General features: G+C 40.9%; 1 protein-coding gene across 1 annotated transcript in view; it reads left to right on the forward strand.

Annotated features, from left to right (window-relative positions):
* LOC141004311 (adenylate cyclase type 1-like) overlaps positions 1-7,735 on the forward strand; it is a 50,661-nt gene extending 42,926 nt beyond the window's left edge. The window contains exons 16-20 of the mRNA XM_073475742.1: positions 1,427-1,573; positions 2,024-2,122; positions 2,293-2,407; positions 5,001-5,125; positions 7,406-7,735. Coding sequence (XP_073331843.1) covers positions 1,427-1,573; positions 2,024-2,122; positions 2,293-2,407; positions 5,001-5,125; positions 7,406-7,735 — 816 coding nt within the window. The remainder of the gene's footprint in view (positions 1-1,426; positions 1,574-2,023; positions 2,123-2,292; positions 2,408-5,000; positions 5,126-7,405) is intronic.
* Positions 7,736-16,068: the final 8,333 nt, after the last annotated feature.

Below are 16,068 nucleotides of genomic sequence, written 5' to 3' on the forward strand. Positions count from 1 at the left end.
AACAACACAGTGAAGCTCATTTGAATCTTGAATCTCCAGCAGCTGCAGTGCAGATGTACTGTGCATCCAATGTAAAATCTATTTCTGCAGCAAAATACACATAAATTTCATGAGAATCATAAAGTACTGTATGTGCAAGCACTTAAAAAAAGATTAAATACAGAAAACATCTCTCACAGTTTCACTTCAATTTTTCAATTTCACTGTTACAGTTTATATATGGCTGAAGGATACTGATAATAATAATTTTGCAAATATGCTGCATTCTAATTAACCTAAAGATAAATTACAATGGGAGTACAGGACATAATGTTTGTCCTTGTTTTCCTTCATGAAGGCAAATTAAATGTCATAAGGAGCTGTTCAGCAGAGGTTAATGCCTCCCATGGTGTTTTTTTCAAGTAAAGGTGCAATACCACACTGTGAACATTCACAGCAAACTGCTGCATACAGAAACTCTTCATCCTTCAACTTATAACAAACATTCAAAACAGCACATTTGGATATACATGGTTTTCACTGGACAATAAGGGGATGAAAAACTGTATTCTGAAAAGTAACTAAAGCTGTCAGATAAATGTAGTGGAGTAAAAAGTGTAATATTAACCTCTGAGATGTCGTGAAGAAGAAGTATAAAGCTGCATAAAATGAAAATACTCAAGTACCTCAAATTTCTACTTCTACTTCTTCAGCTGAATCAACTCTTTAAAAGCCCTGTTGGATCAGCTGGAAAATGCTTCGTCATAAAGCTGGAAACAGGATGATGAAACTTTTTAAAGATCTGTGGTTCTCACAGGAGAGCCACACTACAAACATGTGATGATCGTATATGCAGAATATGATGCCTTGCTATAGATAAAACTACCAAACAGTATTTAAAGTAGTTCAAATGAGCTCAATCTTAAGCATCTACAGCATGAAGCAGTAGTAATATTGATAATTAATGAATCAAAAAACATCAGATATAACAGTAGACATTTTACTGCACTGTGACTACTTATACTCTTCATACTTCAAGTCAACCTGCAGATAATTCTTGCTGTTTTTAACTTGGTTTTGAATGCAGGACTACTTGAGGTGCAGTATTTTCACACTGTCGTTTGCTACTTTTTCTAAAGTATCCGAATACTTCTTCCACCACTGCGAGTTCCAGACTATCTGTAGCACTGTAACATGTGACAACCCTCAGTCAGTTTCATTTACGAAGGAACACTGTGAGATGACGGTGAAAGCGCTGATAAACCAGCAAGCGAGTCAGCAAACTGTATTTAAAAAAGTAGTTACAGGTTGCTTCACATGTGCGCTTAAACTACAATTATGTATATGGATGGATGGTGAACTGACCCTTTAACTTCTTCCCACAGTGCCATTATTTGCCTTTTTTCCCCATTCAGTTCAGTTCTGACTTTACTCCTCTCCCCTCCAGGACCTGTACTACCAGTCCTACGCTCAGGTCGGCGTGTTGTTCGCCTCCATCGCCAACTTCAACGACTTCTACATCGAGCTGGACGGAAACAACATGGGCGTTGAGTGTCTCCGGCTGCTCAATGAGATCATCGCTGACTTTGATGAGGTGAGTAAATGTTTAGTTCCGTAGTAAATCTGCAGCTTTTATATATTTTCGCTGCAGGTCTCACGTCTGCCTGCTGTTCCTCTGGAGAATTTAGAGGGAAATATGACCTCTGTAATGTCAATTTCAAATATGACGTTGCGGCTGTGGTTGAGGCTTTAAAAAATACCATGTTTATCGATGCAATATAATAAGCAATGGTTGCGGCTGGGAAAGTCCTTCAAAATGAGGAATTACTTACAGATGACTTTTGGCCTGCTTCAATCTATAATCAGGAACATGAAGCATTAATTTACTCAAACATGCAAAAATAGTCAATTTTAAATTGCATTACACACAACCTATAATACGTATGAACTTAAACCGACAATTTACTCCAATTCAACTTGAAATATGTAATAGTAATAATTTCAACCTGTTTTTATCCCTTTTTTCTTCTATTTTTCCCTCCAGCTGATGGACAAAGAGTGCTACAGGGATATTGAGAAAATCAAGACCATTGGCAGTACATACATGGCTGCAGTAGGGCTGGTTCCTACAACTGCCTCCAAGGTACACACATGCAGTAGCTATATTTAGATCCCCTAGGAGTTTAGCATTTTTGAGAGTATTTTCAGGTGGTACACCCATAGAACACATATAATTATGTCAGGGAATAAAAACCTCCAAACTTGCTTGTTTGTGCATACATTTTGATATTTGTGTGTTTTTCTGAGTCGCAGGCGAAGAAGTCCATCACCTCACATTTATGCACAGTGTCAGATTTTGCCATCGAGATGTTTGACGTCCTGGATGCCATCAACTACCAGTCCTACAACGACTTTGTCCTGAGAGTGGGTGAGTGAAAAGACACACACATGCACACACACACTGGTCTATACAAACATTGGTGTCAGACCTTCTGACCTATTGCACTGGACACCATCTACGCTCAGTGCCGGTAAGTTTGGAAGGAAATGCATCACAGAAAGAGCATTCCTTCCAGGAAGCTCGTCACAGCGAGACCTGAAGTTCTGGGTTCCATTGTGTTGGGTATCCTGTGGGGAGCCTGCAGCAGGAGCCCTTGTTTAATCCCGGTGTAGCCTGGTGTATACAGTGCCATCCTGTCTGCAGACTGTGGGGCTCCATATGTTTGTGTGCTTGGCTGAACCCTCTTTGCAGAAACGTAACTTTTGGTAATCTGCGTAATGCTGGATTTCCAGAAAGTGGAGAAAAAACAAAGTCTGGCCTGGTTTTATTTGGTCTACACGCTGTCCAACCTTGAGAACCTGCAGGACTGTGGAGATGACGCAGAAACATGTCATCACAGTGGTTCAGTTAAAATCACTGTTTTATTTTCAAGTGATCCAACCACTGAACCAGTAACCACAATATCACCAGACTCCCTTAACAAATTATGCAATTTTGTGAGTTGTTGCATGAAAAACTTGAAAGACTTTGTGAAACGTTTACAACAAATTCTACATCATTTGTGAATTATTGTAAATTCTGCATTAAATGCAATGCATTAAGTTTTTAAAGCGTCAGTTTTTGGCAGCATGGCTGTACCAGCCTGTCTGCTTCCGTGTCTAAAGTGTGTCTTACCTGCCAACATTTAGCAGCTGTTTGAACACACTGTTTCATCTTATATCACCATTTACTAGGTCAATCGATTAAAATATTTAATTGCGATTAATCGCCTGGTTGTCCAGAGTTAACTTGTGATTAATCGTCAATTAATCGCACATTTTTTTCTGTTCTTAATGTACCTTAAATGGATATTTTTCAAGTTTTTAATACTCTTATCAACATGGGAGTGGATAAATATGCTTGCTTTATGCAAATGTCTGCAACTCCCTGCAACTCCAATCCACTTAGTTAGAACTGAAGCCTCTTGGATGAGAGGTGAAACATCTTCAAGAAACTGAAACATGTCCAGTTGTCCACGATACAGCATTTAGAATTCCTTAGTAATACTAACACAATGTAGTGTCCAGCTTTACACTAACTAAACAATGTTAATCAGCCTGCAAGCTGTAGCCACCCATTTAGCTACCGCTGTAAGTTTGTCTCATGTAGAGTTGTCATCTCTGTCGCAAACTATGCTGCGTGGTTGGCGAGGGGGGAGGAGGGCTCTCTGCATCAGTACTCCGGTGGTAACTCAGTTCACATCGACAGCAAATGCAAATAACTTTGTTCTTGTGGAAAGAACCATCTGGCAGAGCTTTGAAGCTGAACCTGCCATTCAGAAGACCCTTTTCTTTATCCATCTCTGCTCAAAGAGGTTTGTTTCTGCTACCATCCACAACATTACTGCTGCAAGGCTTCCTAATTTCCCAAACTACAGGGCGGGCTGAGGGTCATAACATGCATGCCTTAAAAACCTTAACGGCGTTAAGAGGAATTTACATTAACGCGTTATTATCGCGTTAACTTTGACAGCCCTACCATTTACACTCAATTAGTGACAACATTTTATTTTACAAATACAGTAACCAATATAGACTACTTCTTTGTTCCTCGTGGAGAAAATCCCTAGACTCCTTTAAAAAAAAAAATCAATTGATTTTATGAGTTGTTGAGATTGGAGAAACTTTATAAACCTTGTGAAATGCTGTCTATGACAAATTCTTAACTATTAAGGCCTTGTTATAAATTCAGCAAATGCTCTACATGAAATTCTGTCTCTTTGTGTAAAAAACATTGTGTCGATTTATCCCAGTGAGGTGAGTGTACAGTGAATCCCGTTCTGATCACAAGTGGTCACTTGAGACGTATGTTAGTACGTTAGTAAGTACAGAAGCAGGTTTTGGTTGAGGAGTTTTATAGATCACATGTTGCGGCCACTGAAAATTGCATTTGCTAAACTCTTTATGACTTTGACGGAACACCGATCTTTGAAAATATCAATACTTTCTGTTTTGATGTATGTGTTTATTTTGCTTATGAAAAAAGGTGAAAATGAGAGAAGTTAATTCTGATCTGACAGAGCAGCTGAGACTGAAGTCACAAAAATTATTCTGATTCTGTAAAGACTGTGAAAGCAAAAACATTCAAAGTGTCAAGGTGTGACCTGGTAAAACCCAACACAAAGACAGATAAATAAGAGAGTGATGAAGGCTGAGCAACACACCTTGAATATTTCATCATTAGACCTACTGTATGTGTTGGAAAGAGTTAGTGTCAGATATTTAAAAACACCACAGACAGTGTTGACAGGAAAGTGTTTATATTCCTGACTTGAGACCTGACTTGACACTGGCTTGAGATTTGACTTGGACTCGAACCACAAGACAGAACCTGCTGTGGAGATGATAGATGAATTCATGCACTAGGGAATACAAAAGGCTTTGGTGGCATTAGAACGTTATAGGAAGTTCAGTAAAAATCATCTTAAACTTTGATTAAAAAACAATCCGCTTTGTTTCAGCTCTGGTTGTTTTAATTTCAGGTATCAATGTTGGACCGGTGGTTGCAGGAGTGATTGGAGCGAGACGACCTCAGTACGACATCTGGGGAAACACGGTGAACGTGGCGAGCAGGATGGACAGCACCGGAGTACAAGGAAAGATACAGGTACGTTACGAGATAAACTCTTCAAGTTGTAACATTACTTACATTGATTTAACTTGAAATGTTTCATGTTTTAACAACATAAGTATCATATTTATATTTTATATATATTCTTTATACATTCTTGTTATATGGCGTTAGGTTTTTATTTCATAATAACGTGAAAATATCTTGTTATGACATTAAAGGTTTTAATGTTAGAACATGATACTGATTGGTTTTATTTCTATGTCATGGCAGCAATATGCTTCCGCTGTCACACATAAGAGAGCAAAGAAAAAAATACAGTTAAGTTGCAAAAACTGGTCTTTGAATTAAAAAACAAAACATCCCAACATGAATGTAAAACCAACTAGTTGTGGTTGAAGGGAGACTTTAGTTTTTAGTTTTGCTGGAACAGTTTCTTGGCATACAGCAGCTGTGCATAGTGAATGTCAGGCCTGTTATTACAGTGAAGTTGCCAGGTTGGTTTCCGTCGTGACTTCACAGAGATCTAAAACTTGTCTCACACCATATCAAGCAACTCACGCTGCAGTCTGAGACACCGTGCCGGAGCGCTGCGTTGATGAACAAACTGTTTTTTGTCAAGAAATAGTCCCAACACCACAGATTCTTTTGTATGTGTCACGCTGAGAGCAGAAGGTGGACCCAAATGCAGAAGACAGCAGGCAGGCGGATCAATGGGAGAAGTTTTATTTAAAATGAACAACAGGAACAGGTTAACAGAGCAGATGACGCTACAGAGACTAATGACTGGATTGAAATACAGACTACACTAACAAGGGGATGAGGTGCAGGTGAAAAAACACAGGTGAGGGGGATGATGTGAAGAAAGAAAAGAGCGGGAAAGGAGCTGATAGGCTGTGGAGAAAACTGGGAACAGGGCAGGGCTGATGAGGCTGATCCATGAAAGGTGTGGAGGACAAAACAAAACCCAGAAAACACATTAAACACAAATAAAAGTAGCCTGGAATGATATATATACATATCAATATCTCCACTTCCTCCACTGTACAAATATGAAGCTAAAATATCCCGGATACGGGCGCTGGTGACGTCATTTGGAGCCAGAGTCTGTGCAATACAGATCAGGCAGTAGAGCGGCATAATCAAGGACTGCCCATATACCCGTCTGACCAATCACAAGCAGGGCTCAGCCGTCAATCATGATGCCACATCCCCTTATTATTTTAACAAAACTTATCAGAGAAATGAACACTTGCATATACATTCATATGAGAGGAAAGGCTTAAAATGACTGAAACCATCTTTGGAAAAATGTATTTGACTTTGATTTTTTAGTTTGGCCTGTGACCCATCTGCTAACGTGGACATGGAGGGGGTGGAGTTTATGACCTATACTGCAACCAGCCACCAGGGGGCGGTCAACATGTTAGAAGGCAGAGAGTCAGGCTAGCTCTTTGCCCTTGTTTCCAGTCCTTATGCTAAGCTGTCCCAATACGAAGTATGTGAAATGCAGTATGACAAAAATACCAGAATGTCCTACTACATCCGGTCACATGTTGCAGTATGCAAGCCAGCATGCTTTCCTGGCTGTTCTGACCCACAATCCTCTGCACAGCGGAAAATAGGTCACATATGTCACAGTGTGTCACGTAAATATTAACAAAGCAGAGAGCACAAACATATGACAGCTCATTTGACAGAATGACTGACACCGCAGTGACAGATGAAAGCACATTTAAGTGTAAGTACTACGTTCTTAGTTCTCCAAAATTTTGTGCTAAGGCTGCAATGGATACAGGAGCAAGAGGGTCCAAGTTCAAGGCGCACTGTCGTATGTCCCAATTGTATGCATACTGCATGCAACAGTATGTATTTTGTAAGGCTAGCTGCAGTACGTACTAAAAGTAAAAAGAAAAAGTATGCAATTAGGAACGCACCCCAAGATCACCATGAGCTCGCCCAAGTCATACAATATCTATAATACCTGACACCAAGAACAATATTTTTCAATTGTAGTATTATGACTATTGTCTCCCCCTTCTGGCAGAAAGAGTAAGTACACAAACACTGTCAGCATGCTCATGGCGCCAGAGGTTCCTCCATACTTTTATTTATTTATACACTACAGTTGCACCTCCTTGAGCTCTGGCCAGCCGGTCATTGCTGCTTGACGTCAAATGATCGCCAAAAGTCGCCACAAACTCCAGATTTAAAAAATCATGTAAGCTGCGAATTACAGAGTGATTTATCTGGCGGTGGTAGAAGAGATTCTTTATTTCAGAATATGAGGAACTGACATCTATGTTTCTTCTCCAGGTGACCGAGGACGTTCATCGCCTCATCGCAGACTACTATAACTTTGTCTGCCGTGGCCAGGTCAGTGTGAAGGGCAAAGGTCAGATGCTCACATACTTCCTGGAGGGGCGCAGACAGGGCAGCAGGGCGTCTCAGAGCCAGCAGCAGCCCGGTAACCCCGAGCGCCGGTCGAGCGCGTTCACCCACGGCAGCGTGTGCACCAGGCTGAGCCCTGCCCCCACGGTGACCACCTATGCCACCATCAGGACCCCGAGCGTGAGCATGGCCAAACCGACCACCTCCACCAGCACCACCAGGTACCTGCCCTCTGTCCCCACGGTAATGGTGTGACAGATGCTGTCTCCATGGTGACCGTGAAAAGCTGTAAAATGAGAGTGGATGTGGGGAAAATAACAACAAAATGGCAGCAGCAGAGAGAGTTTGTGAAAAGAGGAAACAATAGAGGCCTTCTCCACTCTTCTACTGTCTGTGGGAGACCGATCGTCTAATGAGAGGCCTGCATGGACTCGGGCCTGGAGTCAGAGGCGGCCTCGGACCCGCGGACTCTCCCTCCACATTCGAGGTTTGTTTGTTGTCTCACACGGCGGGGTGTCGTGAACAGGATACAGGATGCTTTAGCCACGTTGCTCCGTGTCGACACCCAAAACTGTGTCCACAACGACAATAAACTAAATGAAAACATAAAAACACATCGCAATCCACGATTGATAGTGTAGCACGCAAGCCTCGCTCAACAACCACATCCGGAAATTCCTTTCACAACTTAGATGACCCCTTTTCTCTCAGTGTGAAGCCAAATCAGTGCTGTTGCCTTCGCGACCACTCCTCACAATGAGTTTCTTGCCATTTCTTTTGTTGCCTTTTTTTAGATCCTTTATTGGATGGATGAATTAATCGCAGGAGAGATTTTTAAAGCCAAATGTACAATTGTAAAAGGCAGTTACTGGTAACAGCTTGCCAAAACGCGACAGGGCATTGCCTTCAATCATTTCCAGGTCGGTGACCGTTTCTGCCCCCTTCACTTTTACCTTTTCAACGGCACATGAGCTAGACTCTTGATTCCCTGAGCCGAGCTGCTCTTTAAGTGCATGATGCCACTGCTGCATTCCAGTCATGTTTGCTGTCTGTTTCCCTGTGATGCTTGACTTCCAGATTCTTCCTCGTCAAAGTGTAGCAATAAAGCGGTTCGTCTCAGCCTATCCACCATTTGCATGCTGTAGCCAGCTGGATCCTATTTTGACCTGATAGTGTATGTAGCCAATAGAGTGTGCGTAGCTAGCCACACCAGTCTGTATCTCTGTGGAGTTGAAGCATGACTTAGAAAACTTATTTTCTGTATTGTGCGAGTGTGACTTCCTTCCTCATGGAATTATATTTAAAAAAGATTTTTCTGCGTGCTTGTTTATTATTAAGAAATATTTTCTATGGTTAACAATATTCTGTTTTACTATTTTTATGAACTTAAAGCTGCTTTGGTAAGGGACAAGAAAAACTGCTATTCATGAGGAGACACCCAAACCTCTGAGTCTGGCTTCCTCGTACAAACCCAGATGATTTATTTTATGGTATAGCATGCTACTCTCAGTACGGCTTACCACAGCCATTAACTCTCCTCTAATCTGTTCTAGCATGCACTGCCTGCAAGCCTGTGGCTCTTACATGCATGCTTTGATGAAACATTAATACAGGCCGAGCAGCAGACACACAGTGACTCTGTTTTAATGTAGTCCTCATGCATGCGCTCAACGGTAGCGGTCCTCTTGAATGTAAGGTGCTTTTTTGACCCGTGTCTTCTTCTTCTTCATGAGTTTTGGTGTGCAAAACCTTTTTCGAGGACATTTTTTCAGGACGGTTCGACATCAGGCTGGGGGTTCCTCCTCCTCCCCGCTCCTGCTGTAGTCAACAGGTAGCCGGTTTTCAAATGTGCCAACCTATTTTCATAAACATATCAGACTTTTCTTGTCGAGCTGTAGCACAACTTGAATGTGTGACTACGGCTATTTGTGGATTTTCCTTTTGTTGAATGCCTGTATTTTTACTGTTTGAGCTGTTCCCTTAACAGTTTTGTAACTCAAAATGATGGCAAGTGTTGATTTTGGAGAGATTTATTTGGACACCATATCCTGACTGAAATGACGTTGTTGTACTTCTTATCATATTTAAGATAGATTTTAAGGTCTATATAGTAGCTTGAACGCTAACTTTGAGTTTCTAAGAGATTAAAAATGAGGATTTTTATACACTTGCTTTAAACAGTTGACAGAAAGTTGATGGAAAAGAGTTATGTACAATGTTTTTCCTGTAAATTGGATATTTTCATACTGTATGATACGGGTTTCAATTGTTATATGTAGGTATTACTAGCTATTATTGTACATTGTAGAGTCTTTTTCAGAGATATATTATGAATGATCCGATATTTGTCAAGTTCTTTTGTTGAAGATGTATTTATTGAGATGTTTTATGTGAATGTAAATTTTGTTAAAGATGATATTTTATACTAAGTGTTTGCACTGCGATGATATTGACGTATTAAGGTTCTAAAAATAAAGCCAGCGGGGGACGAGTCTCCTGAGTAAGAGAGCTGCTCCTGTACTTATTTTCACCAACACACACACACACACACACACACACACACACCACAGTGCATATGGAGAGGCCATCAGACCCAGTTATAAAGTTACGTAACGGAAGAAAAACAGAGCAGCTGATGTAAGAAGCGACGTCGGGGTCAATGTCAGCTGGACTCCGGCAGTGTTGTTCAGAAGGAGCCTCATGTTGATGTTATGAACACATCTGCTACCAAAAAAACCTGATGGCAGTGACTGTTTGTGTGGAGAGCAGATACCGTACGACTTGTGTAGATAACACAGATCATGAGTGTGGCAATCATTCTGGTATTCAGAGCTCATAAAGCTTGTTAAGGTAACAATGAAAAGACAAACTTGTACAGTTCAAAGTCAGGCAGCAAAAACACAATGTACTTCAGTTAACAACATGTGATCAGGGCCGTCACAAAGGTTGTGTTTTTGTTTTCAATCAATTCTCAATTTTGAATTAGTCATTTAAAGGGGTACTTTGTAGTCTTTGAGAGGAATTCAAACTCAGAATTTGAATATTTACAGTATTAATGAGGTAATGATACAAACTCAGAAATATTAATTATTTCCATAAGTGAATAAACAAGCTGTTCTCAGAGGAAAATAAGATCCCAGAATGCTGTTTGAAGTTAGAAAGGTGTCAGTTTGTTTATTCAGTCATGAAAACAATGAGAGTTTGTTTATTAAGTTTACTTAGGCAGAAAACTAAAAACTAAAAAATCTCTTCCCCAAAACTACAGAGTGCACCTTTAAAATCATGTAGTAATAATATGTATGTAGCACAAAACATTTTAAAGTGTTTCACAAGAAAACAAAAACATTAATATGGCAAAAATGACTGATACAACTTTAAAGTGACATGGCACATAAAGACTGTGGCAGGTAAATGCCTACAAACCACATCAAAATATAAACAAAAACTGATACACTGTATCTATGGGGAATGCCAACTAATACTACTCACTAATAAATGGATAATAATCATGAAAATGCCTCTTCAGAGAGACTGAAACTGAAGTATACCTCTTTCCCCAGTGAAATGAACTAGGACAAACCTAAGCTGTATAGACGGGCTCAGGTATGAAACCTGCAGGCACCCGGCTGTTGAAAGGCAAGCAAAACTCTGGCACAAAGTACGGCCTGATGCAGGTTTTAATCTTCACACAAGTGATCTGAATCTACTGCAATCACTCCAGAGGGTTTTTAAAAAAGAGTACCAAATAATGGGACTGCTGCAAGAACAATTAATGTTGAAATAGAAGTTTATGAGCTTTTAGTAGAAATTCGAGAGAAGACACTGCCCAAAAGAAGAAAAAAAAACGTACCTGAGGTTCAGGGTGACATCCACAAATGTTTCTAGCCAACCGTCCAATATATATATATACTAAGATGTGATGATATAAAACAGAGAAAAACAGCAACTGTGCACATGTGAGAAACTGGAACAAGAAACACTTTTTGTATCTGCTGGCTTGACAAAAGACTTTACACACAGTTATCACTCATTCTGCCTGTAAAATAATGTTTAGTGTCATTCTACATGTTGATGGCTCTGCTAGACTTGAAATCCCAGTTTTAAAAATTGACCAATTGGCGAGTTTGTAAGGAAGAGCTATGAAGAAGAAGAAGAAGAAGAAGAAGAAGAAGAAGAAGAAGAAGAGCAAGAAGAAGAAGAAGAAGAGAACAGTTTCATAGTTTAAGACTCTTTGTTTCAGAACTGAAGATTTGTATGAATGTGAATCAACAGCTGTTCTTCACAGCAGCCAGTTTGACATTTAATAACAGGTGTAATCAATAACATTCATCATGGCTGCAGTCATAATAGCTTTGTTAAGTCCAGATGTGTGATATTGTGCGTGTTGTCTCGCTGGTTGCTGTCATCAATGTAATTAATAACACCTGTGGATTTTACACTCTGAGAAGCCAAAGATCTGAATCCAACGTACTGCACCTCCTAAAACCCAGTCAACAGACATTTCTGTGGACAGTATTTTCAACAAGACAAATAACTTCACGTTTTAATACAAACAACATGTTTCTTTTTGCCAGCTCGTTCCAAATCTTCTTCATTTGTCCTTTTTGTTTATGTTAGTGAGTTCCACTATAATTGCTGTTTTAGGTCCCTATACATTCTGGGTTGGAGACCAAAAAAATGCAAACATTTAGAAAAAAAAAAGTCAACCAGAAAGTCCTCAAACGCTTACAGAAGTAGAACAGCCCTCCAATCTCAAGGAACACATCAAGTCAAAAGGGCAAACAGGCCAGAATCTGCCCTGACAAACAACTCTAGTTCATTTGAATTTAAAGGCGACATCTCTTTCTTACTTGCTCACTGACTGTAGTGCTGCTCAACATCGATATGGGCTGGAATATACAGTATATTGCACTCATACTACCAATGTAGACTGACTTTCATTTTCCTCTTACATTTTCAACATTTTCTCCTCCAGCTCCCCCAAACTTCATGAATGACTGAAATGAGTGGGTATCATCTGAGGCCGTGCCTAAACTTCAGCTAACAAGGGACCTGATTTCAACCTGAATTTGTCAGACTTGATTTGCTGTATTATTGTTCACAGAGAAGGAGAACATCTAGATAAACAAAGCAGTCTTGTCTCAAGATAACCTGACTGTAAACCTAACTGTGATGGAAACTGGGAGAGGGCTGGTGGGGGAAAAGGGAAGAACAGCTCAAAGAAGAGTAGCATGAAATGGTAGATCCCCAAATATTCAAATAATTGGCTTAAAGTAGCAAATCAGTCCTGATTCAGGTACATTCCCAGCACCCTCAGAGACCCCAACAAGACCATGAAATGTCCTGGACCAGAACAAAACCACTCTGAAACAGTAAACCAAGACTAATGTTTTTTATTTGGACCAATAGCCTGAACCAGTTCACGATGCCTGTCCCTTGCTTTTTACACACCCGACCAAAAAAGAATATAGACACAAAACAGTACAAAACACAAACAGTGATGACTGTTGGTAGAAAGTGGGAAACAAACTGCTCTTGCTGGACTAAAACCACCAAATTGTGCCTGGCGAGGACTGTCTCTGTGAAAGAGTCAGGAGTGTGAGGAAGGTGTCAGGGCCTCTGTGGGTTATACATGTTTCTGTCTCTCTCCTCACCCCCTCACCCACCTCCTCACCCCCCAACAGAGGAATCTAACAAACGAACGGAGGGGGTTTAAAAGGAAAAAGAAAACAAAACAAACGTGGGGCCTTATCATTGTGTATGTTTGTGTGTGGAGCTAAGTGCGGAGGGATGTTTCAAGTCCTGTTGCAGGAAGAACCGACTTCCAAACATTCATCAGTGATGTGAGAGTGTGTGTGTGTGTGTACGTGTGTGTGTGTGTGTGTGTGTGTGTACGTGTGTACGGTAAAGCAGCTGGAAGTGCTGTGGCATGCAGAGCATCCTGAGTGACAGGTTGTCATGGCAACACAACAAGATCGTGCCCTGACATGAAACCATCAAGGTTGTGTTTTTCAACGAGTAAATGATAAACCAGTCGACCTCCCTCCTTCCTCATCTATTAGCTTTGTGATTCATCCTGATTGTGTGCAATCACTGCGGAGGATGTCAATACTCCACTTTCTGTTGATAACCGAGAAATTTACAACAGTATGTGTGTGTGTGTGTGTGTGTGTGTGTGTGTGTGTGTGTGCGTGTGTGTGTTTGCCACCTGCTGGACTCTCCGATATGATCAAACACACCCGGCTCAGGAGTGCCAACGCAAACACTCACACAATCTGAGATAAGCCAGCGGAAATGGGCCTTGTCAGGCCTCGTTTACAGCTGTGCTGCAGCGGAACAGACGTCTATCAGCAGCCTGAGTCAAACGCCGCCGAGGGGAGATTTGAGCCGTGACGCAGCCGAGCGGGCCGCTCTGCAGGGTTAACGATAGTTTTACTGCTCCCGCTCCCTCCCTCGCTCTGCTTACCCATTGACCCCGTGTGTCATAACATCCCTTACTGTAAACCCTGCTGGAATTTGGACACTGGAGCGTAGGAGGAAGAACACAACCCCGCTGCTTAAGTGCATGTGTGCAACTTTCTAGACGTGTGTAAGTCTTTATATTTATTTGCATGCATGTTTGTATATCTCTTTCTGTATCCAGTGTTTAAGTGAGTGCATTTTTGTGTGTGGGTGAAGCCAAACAAGTGGTGAACTTGCAGCTCAACATCAAACATACGTCTGCAGCATGTACCTGAGAAGAAGAACGGTTACACCCCGCCTTTCCGAAACCCCGCTGTTCCGAAAATAGACTTCCATTCTTCGTAATGGCGGGGTTTCCCATTTTTTCTAAAGACCCCGCTATTCCGAAAAGGCTATTGGGGAACCCGACCCTAACCCTAACCCTAACCCTATTGGGAAGTAATTGGAACTTGAAAGTCGGATTCGGAACAGCGGTGTTTCGGAGTGGAGGGGTTTCGCAATGGAGGTGTTTCGGAATGGAAGGCCGTCCCCCCTGAGAACAAACTGAGACTTTCTCACCATGAAAATGAAGGCGTTCTGGTCTCCTGGATCAGTGGTTCCCAAACTGAAGGTCTAGACCCATACATGGGCCTGTAACCGGCTAGTTTTAGACTAAAACTTACTAAATGAGGGTACAACATTGAAACATAAAGGGGTTCTGTGTAAACCCTTGTTTTTAATGACACCAGTGGCTATTAAACGGTAGACATCATCTTGTTGCTAATGCTCGCACTTCGTGGGCACAAATGAGCAGCTGGGCATTGGACACTGTAATGAACAAGTGCTGGAAAATAAATCACAATCATATTTAGAATAAAGTTACTGTCTAGCTAGTAGCTAGTTAGCCACCTCTGCCTTGCATTGCTCTCAGCTTATGAAAAGCAATAATTAGTTATACACCTTTGCCTTGTGCCATTACTTCCTTTATTGTTGGCTAAAAACAATACCTTTTTGTCATGATATGTAGCTTAGCATCATCAATCGTGTTAGCTGATGAAGTAAATTGGCAAGCTAGCAAACTAACACATCCACTCAGACAGTACCTTGCTAACAATTACATTAGTGAGCAAGCTAGCTAAGGTTAGCAGGAACATAGCTACAAATGACCGGCACGCAACACAACATAAAGGCCAAAGTCAAAGCTGACATTACTGCAAAGCATATGAATTATATATTGTGACTGTGGTTTTAGCTGGCTAATGTTGGCAAACGTTACTTGCATGCTAATGCTGATGAATTGCTAGCTTGCTGGCATATCAAAATACAGTTTTAACTTGATAATGTCGCCAAAGACTCCATCCATCCAGACTCCTGAGGCTGATCTGGCTGGTAAATCAATTAGTTTACATCATGAACATTTGAGCATTTTGTTCAGGTCAGACATCTTGACCATATTGCCTCTTCCTTTGAACAAGTGGTAGCCTATAGCAGCAAGCTAACATAGCTTTGTCAGTGAGTTCAGTTAGCTAAAAGGTGCCCCTGGCATTTGGGTGCAAATGTATAGTAACAACTTATCTCTATGTAAGAACCAGTTTATGTGGTGTAACCTGTTTGAATTTAGTGACTTAGTGACATCAGAAAGTTAGAAACTCTTGAAAAACTGTTTAATAAACCAGCTGATAAACTCTGTATAACGTTCCTTTGTATCTTGTGTTTTGATGTTTTTCAAATGGTTGTTTTTTTGTGAAATCTTACAAGCTGTTCTAGATTTGTGTTCTGGATCCAGAGCAAATTCACAGTACAGACTGTTTGCTCCACTTTCAGTCTCCCAGGACCATCTCACTGTCATCAACAAAGCCGAAGAACATAATTCATCTTGAAGGATGACATTTTATTAAGTCCATATGGACGCATCGAGCTCTCAGATGCTTACAGTACTGAAATGTTCTTCCAAGACGTTTGGTAACAAAACAGAGCTTTTACAAGGTTGTGAAACACAAAACAATTCTTAGAGGTCTTCAGCAAGAGCCAAAAACACTGAAACTCTGATTAGTTGAGAAAAAACATCCTCCCACAAGATTGTTTCTCAACACGGATTTCCCCACTGCAGGAGTGTTATAATGTGTCTGTATGTTGTGTTTTCCCTG

This window comes from Pagrus major, chromosome 11 (genome assembly GCF_040436345.1).
Source record: "Pagrus major chromosome 11, Pma_NU_1.0".
In the NCBI taxonomy this organism is placed as follows: Eukaryota; Metazoa; Chordata; class Actinopteri; order Spariformes; family Sparidae; genus Pagrus; species Pagrus major.